Here is a 7388-nt window from a genome sequence, read left to right as displayed (position 1 = left end):
GGAGGTACGGAGCATATGAGAGGTAGTGGTGTATGAGTCTGGAAGTGCATGAGGTGGAAGACTGAACGTAAGAGGCCAGGCCACTGAATCTAAGGGTCGTCCCATGGTGCTCAAGGGTCGTCCCGTGCTGCTCACCATGTCATACCAAGGTGCTCAGGAGTCGTACCGTCTCGCTTGGTTCACTCGTGTTCAAAATGCTAGACCAGACAGACTCTCTTGTAAACTTACCTCATGTGTCTGTGTTACCAAACCCACGACGACTTGGCGGTGGATACAGGAGAGCTGGAGCACACTGGAATCTTGGCAATACGACACTGAACTAACTTGGAAATACGACATCGAATTAACTTGGAAATACGACACCGAACTAACTTGGAAATACGACACTGAACTAACTTGGAAATAAGACACTGGACTAACTTGGAAATGCGACACTGAACTAACTTGGAAATACAACACTGAACTAACTTGGAAATACGACACCGAACTAACTTGGAAATACGACACTGAACTAACTTGGAAATAAGACACTAAACTAACTTAGAAATACGACACCTGAACTAACCGCTTATATATATATATATATATATATATATATATATATATATATATATATATATATATATATATATATATATATATATATACATATATATATATATATATATAATCGATTCTCCTATTTATTTCTGTCCTTTGATTGTCTGGAAGAGCAATCTAGATATACCCAGTCTCAGATCCAGTCATGTAACAAAAGAGAAAATACAATATGTTTTCCAGTGACCACCAGACGCTGGATGGTGGCGCAATAAGCCATTGTTTCCAGTTCCAGCAGTGCCAGCTTGGCGGCAGTGTGTCATGGCCTTCAGCGTGAGCCATATGAAGGTGTAAGAGCGTGTCCACACCAGGCGTGCACACTGTGTGTGTCCATACCAGGCATGCACACTGTGTGTGTCCACATCAGGCGTGCACACTGTGTGTTTCCATACCAGGCGTGCACACTGTGTGTGTCCACATCAGGCGTGCACCCTGTGTGTCCACACAAGGCATGCACACTGTGTGTATCCAGACCAAGCGTGCACACTGTGCGTCCACACCAGGCATGTACACTGTGTGAGTCCAGACCAGGCGTGCATACTGTGTGTGTCCACACCAGGCGTGCATACTGTGAGTGTTCTCACCAGGTGTGCACACTGTGTGTCCACACCAGGCGTGCACACTGTGTGTTTCCACACCAGGCGTGCACACTGTGTGTTTCCACACCAGGCATGCACACTGTGCGTCCACACCAGGCGCGCACACTGTGTCCACAACAGGCGTGCACACTGTGCGTCCACACCAGGCGCGCACACTGTGTGTGTCCACAACAGGCGTGCACACTGTGCGTCCACACCAGGCGCGCACACTGTGTGTCCACAACAGGCGTGCAGACTGTGTGTGTCCACACCAGGCGTGCAGACTGTGTGTGTCCACACCAGGCGTGCACACTGTGTGCATTACTAACCCACTCAGCAACTCCCGCATGTCAAATAGTGATGTGGTTATCACTCAGGTTCATGATACTGAAGAAGTAAGTATATACTTATATCTTTTTTATTAAAAATATAACATGATAAAGACAGGCAAAGTATTCACTCACAAGAAGATATAATATTAATGGCTTTGAACAGTTCAATGGCGAAACTCACGCCGGAGAGAAATGAGTTTGTTTTCTTTGGTATACATTGGGTGACGGGCAGTGGTGGCCAGCACATAATGTTGTGAAGTCAATTCAAACACACGCAAACAACACACATATAACAACATACACTCTGACGTAATGACAGAGGAACGTAGACAGACTCACTCGAAAATAACAGATCACATTTTCACAGCTCATACTGTCGACTCCTTACATTAAAACAACTTGGAGAGAGAGAGAGAAAAAAAAGAGTATAAATTAATCTAAACTTATCCACTGTATGTAGAAATGACTATTGTGTGTAGATGACTGTCAGGTGTGTGGTGCGCCCCCGGCACAATGTAAGCAGTGCACGTCATCCATCACCAACGACCCCAGAAATAAATTACAGAGCTGCTCCATGCAAGGAGTCTGCTGGTGCGGACACACGTCATCACCAGTGGGGCGCCGCCACCAACACGTCTTATCCTAAACTGGACTTTGGCAACACAGCTACGTTGATAACGACAACTTTGGCAGAACTAATAGATCACTTTTTTTTCTCGAACGCTTCGTTAGATGTTAGAGCGATTGTCTAACCTATAACCTAATGGGCTGTGATCTTAATGGCTGCGACATCATTGGCTGTGACCTCATCGGGTGCGACATCATTGGTTGCGATCTCATTGGCTGTGACATCATTGGTTGAGACCTCATTGGCCTGGGACATCATCGGCTGTGACCTGAGTGGTTCAGATCGGCTTTCAAAAAATCTGCGCTTATCTTCCCGAATGAGGTCGAAGTCAATCACTTCGGCATCAGGATTGAAGGGCGGAGGTGAAGCACCTATGTAGTTGACGGCGATGTCATCATTATTCCTGATGGGAATCATGACTGTGTCTGGGCGGCCTACGATACCGTCTACCTCGACGTTGTCCAACTCTCCAGACTTCAGCGATGGCTGAGGCTTCACGATGTACGCGTCCCTATCGCTAGGCAAATCAATGGCGTTGAGGCGAGACTCGTGGGCATTGATGTTGTCTTCGTGGTCACTGGTGTCGGCTGGGGAGCGTTTGTCGACATCGCTGAGCCACTCAAGGATCCAGCGACTGTGGCGTTTTGAGGGTTCAGAGACCTGCTGGACAGATAGACATGAAAGGATCAGATTATGCTGAAGGTACTGAGGCGCGACGGATTCAAATGACTAAAATTTCTATATCACAGAAAAAAAAGAAATATAAATATTACTTTTTATACTTTCATTATCGTCAGGAAAAATACTTCGATACTTAGGTTTTACGTATATGTCAACAACAGTGAACTATAAGAGGAAGCATAATAAGCTGCTCACTGGTCATGGCTGACGTCTGGACACAGAGGTATCTCTTACCTCTCAGAGCGCAGCAGCTCCTGAGTTAGCTGTACCTGGGAGGTAGCAATGCTGTTTAGCTGGACTTGGGAATCGGCTGTAGAACACAACTGACCCAGAAGCGATGCAGGAGCGACTTTGCTAATGGTTAGTAAACTTATTCATATATACACTTCTCTGTCATATGAGATGGAAAGGGTTAATGAAACGAGCATCTCATTGATTACAGCTTTATTCTCACGTGAGAACACTAGTAGAACATGCTGCTGGCGGACTATATTGGATCTGGGATACTTGCGGATCTGTCAAATAAACAAAGAAGCACAGGGGGAAAGGGGAAGGGGATGTCATGATTTTAGAAGCAAAACACAACATTAAGCAAGTTAGGTAGATACAAGCTGGTCATGCTCTGGATGATTGTTGATTGTTCATCAGAGGTTCGCTTAGGTACTCACCCCGTCGTTTTGGGCGGGATCCACTTGGTTCTCATCTGTGTTGCCCTCTGGCAGGGTGTCACCCTGGCCACCATCATCAGCGGCAGGTTCTCCGGCAGCATCTGGAAGCGTCCTGACGCTATGCACGTTGATGATGAAGACGCCACCGTCTCCAGTTTTCTTGGTAGTGGTTCTGTTGATCTCGATGCGGCTGTCGTTGACCACCTTCACTTCATGGGTCGAGTTGTCGTAGTTGTCGGGCAGGTCGTCGAACCCGGTCCCAAAGGATGGGAACTGTGGAGAACCGCCGAAGAATGGAATCGGGAAGACGTTGGAGATGAATGGGCGACGGAAGAACGAAGGTAAACCGCCGAAACCCTGGGGTGGTTGGTCTGTTGGGTCACCATCGGGGACGCGTCCACCTCCAAATAGACCTGGAAGTGAGCATAAGTCTGGTAAGAACGCCATCCTAGAGGTCACAGTGTTACATGACAATGGGATTAGCCAAGGACGCTGCATCAACCTCACCCTTCATCCTAAACCTGTGAAGCGATGTCGATGGATTACATTAGTGCTGCAGTTTTCGAGAAATGGATTTAACCTTCGTAAAGATGTGATGTGATAATGTCCCGCCTTGAAAGGCTACAAGATGATAACAAACTTACACAAAACGCACCATCATACGCCCATTGACTCAGCAGGTTTTGAGTATGCTGGCGACGTACAAAGGGTGGCGGTCGCCAGGGAGAACAAAGCTTTGTTGACAATGAATCTGGTCACAGGCCGTTGCATTTTGTAGAACAAAAGCGAGACTACAACTTCCGCAACACCAGACATTATCTGCGGTGTGGGAGTGGCGGGAATGACGGGATATGAGAAAGCCATCCCCCCCACCCTCCCATATATACACCTACACCATAAATCCAACTCAAATATTACACAGTCCGCTGACAGTGACAAACATGAGAACAAATGTAAAGCATTAAATTTCCCGCCAGAAATGTGTCTAGTGTCAACGATTATATATAGTGAGAACAATAAAAGTAAATCTGAAGCAGAGGAAAGGACGAATTGGCGAGGGAAAATGTTATAATGCTCAAAGTATTGGCTGGTGCAATGACGTGATGGAGGACAAGACAATCAGGCAAGCGGACAAGGACAACGGCGTCATAAAGATAACTTGTGCAGGAAAAAAACTCACGATTTCTTAACGGTGAGCAATTTCCCCTCCGAGTCTTGCATTCGTGCCAGCCAAACTGTCATGACTATAAACTGTATCACTAGGGTGCACTATAGGCACAGGATCACGAGGGTGACCCATGGACATAGTATAACTAGCGTGACTTACGGACATAGGACCAATAGAAATAGTGTCACGAGGTTGATCTATGGACATAGCATAACTAAGGTGATCTACAGATATAGGATCACTAGGGTGCACAATAAACATAGGATCACTAGGGTGACCTTTGGATATAGGATCACTAGGGTACACTACAGACATAGGAATACTAGGATGACTTACAGACATAACATCACTAAGGTGCAACGTAAAATATAGAACTAACACAGTGCAAAGCAAGATAGTCCCAACACCTCGCAATATGAGATATTCCCAACACGGTGCAGTATAAGATAGTCCCACCACTGTACAGTATGAGATAGTCCCACCACTGTACAGTATAAGATAGTCCCACCACTGTACAGTATGAGATAGGCCCACCACTGTACAGTATGAGATAGGCCCACCACTGTACAGTATGAGATAGGCCCACCACTGTACAGTATGAGATAGTCCCACCACTGTACAGTTTAAGATAGGCTCGCCACAGTACAGTATGAGATAGGCTCGCCACAGTACAGTATAAGATAGGCCCACCACAGTACAGTATGAGATAGTCCCACCACTGTACAGTATAAGATAGGCCCACCACTGTACAGTGTGAGATAGGCTCGCTACAGCACAGTATGAGATAGTCCCACCACCACAGTGCAGTACAAGATAGTCCCATCACCACAGTGCAGTATGCAATACATCTCAGGCCTGGTGCCTGCAGTACCATACCTCGCAAAATATTAAAGAAGTTTGGGTTAACGATTACAATGGTGCCATTGCCGACGCCTTCAGGAGGGCTCCTCTCAGGGGTAAAGACGGTCTCAGCGTCCGGATCCAGAGCTGGTGGGAAATGTAGAGATGGGAGTTGAGAGAGAGAGAGAGAGAGGTAGCGGGGAGGTAAATCGAGTGTTGGTCGTGTTTACGGATATCACATTGAGTACATGGATGATGGTTAGGACACTGCTCGCTGAAGTTTGTGGTTAAATGTAATTTCTATGAAAGATTCTACTCTATATAATGTTTAGCACATGGGAGGCAGGGTAAGGTTGTGGACGATAAGGGCATGGGAGATGGGAGCGACTAGATCTATTCTGCGCAGAAAGAACAACTCTGTGGACCAGGATATGTTTAGTGTGAGCGTTCTGAAGGAGGTTGAAGAAGGACGTTCACAGCCTAACCGCTGTGTTCATTGTGTTGCAGGGGCGGAGATGTGTCCACAGCCCAACACTGTGTTCGCTCACTTGCCAGGGGGGGAGTGGTGTTGTGTCAAATCATTACGGGGAAAGATCTGGATTGTGGGGAACCTTGGCATACATGACACCTGACGTTGTCTGTGACGTAGACTTTAAGGAAGTGAGAGCATGTAGAAGGCGCAGAAGGATGCACATTATGAGTCACCTCACTCAGACGTCCCGTTCTCAAGGACTTTCCTTCCTCCTCCAGGAAGCATTTAGGGGTGTAGGGGTGACGTAGAAATGTCCATAAAGGTTCGTTCTTCTAGGTAAGGGTTCAGGAATGGGGTGTGGGGAGAAAGTGGATGTCGCTTTCTATTAGAAGGAAAAGTAGTGTAGGGAGGGAGAGAGGGAGTAATTGTCCCACAAGGGAAATACGTGTGGAAAGGTGAACGTGAATGAATAATAATGTCTTCAATTCATAGTTCACTTGCAATAAATTCTCTCATTGATAGAATAATCTTTTCACTTTCTATGATTAGAAGTGAGGATGCAAACCCTGGCGGGTCATGCTTGGGCATGACGTGTGGGAGAGAGTGTGTGTGGGAGGGTTGTGTGTGGCCGGGCACAGTTACGTGAGTGGGAGGACAGGTTTGTCTGGCTGTTGGTGCTGGGTGGATGACGTCGTGGTGGTAGAACAGGACACCTCTGAGTCTGTGTGTGTGTGTGTGTGTGTGTGTGTGTGTGTGTGTGTGTGTGTGTGTGTGTGTGTGCTAACATCTAAAGGTTTGGGAACACATGACCATATTACGGAAATCTTCAGTTAGCCTTCGTCACTCACTACCTACCCAGTCAAACCTGCTTCAGGAATGGTACCTCCTACAGCCGTGATCACTGACCCAGCCCAACAGCATGCCCAGGTCAGTTCCCATCATCCCCCCCCCCCCTCCCCCAGTGGTGCCTCCCTCTCACAAGGGAAGGCAGGGGGCAGCAGTGTGTCACTCAGACCTACCTTGAGGAGCGGCGAGGGCGCAGCCCAATACAGCCAAAAACACAACAAGTTTCATCGTCGTCGCCTCACGTGTGATGGCACCGGTGGATCTTTGGGTCAAAATCCGATAATAATGCGGAGACTGAGTAGGTGCTGTGTAGGTCACTACTTCAGCTGTTTCCTCTGTGGGAACACTTGAGAGACAAGCGACAACTCACCCCTGCGCCCGGCTTATATGTGCCTGGCCTGGCGAGGGCTGCCAGGGGTTGCCAGCATGTTGGTGTCAACCCTCCCCCTGACAGAGTGTGGTGTGGGGGCAAGGGCGTCAGTTTCCGGTTGCGTATGGGCCTCACCATGGCTAAATTTGGTGCGTGCCGCTGAGTCGCATGTCGCAATCCCTCACGTATGTATGAGTAGTATCTACGG

At 47.5% G+C, this 7388-nt stretch overlaps 1 protein-coding gene across 4 annotated transcripts; it reads right to left on the bottom strand.

Moving 5' to 3' along the window:
- Nucleotides 1-1577: 1577 nt before the first annotated feature.
- LOC139759814 (uncharacterized) lies at nt 1578-7180 on the bottom strand. Of its 4 annotated transcripts, none has more exons than XM_071682294.1 (4): nt 6984-7180; nt 5529-5639; nt 3485-3897; nt 1578-2798 (listed from the first exon to the last, which is right to left on the bottom strand). In XM_071682294.1, exons 1-4 carry the CDS (start codon nt 7036-7038, stop codon nt 2268-2270), a joined length of 1110 nt encoding a protein of 369 aa, XP_071538395.1. In that variant the 5' UTR covers nt 7039-7180; the 3' UTR covers nt 1578-2267. The 4 variants fall into 4 exon arrangements, with proteins under 4 accessions (XP_071538395.1, XP_071538396.1, XP_071538397.1 ...); XM_071682295.1 differs by having other exon boundaries at nt 1578-2795; XM_071682296.1 differs by lacking the exon at nt 5529-5639.
- Nucleotides 7181-7388: the final 208 nt, after the last annotated feature.

The sequence above is a fragment of the Panulirus ornatus genome, chromosome 34, assembly GCF_036320965.1.
Source record: "Panulirus ornatus isolate Po-2019 chromosome 34, ASM3632096v1, whole genome shotgun sequence".
Lineage (NCBI taxonomy): Eukaryota > Metazoa > Arthropoda > Malacostraca > Decapoda > Palinuridae > Panulirus > Panulirus ornatus.
This window is presented reverse-complemented; position numbering and strand designations above follow the sequence as displayed.

Excerpts from the sequence above, each read along its gene's own strand:
- LOC139759814 (XM_071682294.1), bottom strand. The coding sequence starts at position 7,038 with ATGAAACTTGTTGTGTTTTTGGCTGTATTGGGCTGCGCCCTCGCCGCT. Across the intron at positions 5,640-6,983 it reads CGCCCTCGCCGCTCCTCAAG|CTCTGGATCCGGACGCTGAG; the intron begins GTAGGTCTGAGT and ends ATTTCCCACCAG. Across the intron at positions 3,898-5,528 it reads CTTCTTTAATATTTTGCGAG|GTCTATTTGGAGGTGGACGC; the intron begins GTATGGTACTGC and ends GCTCACTTCCAG.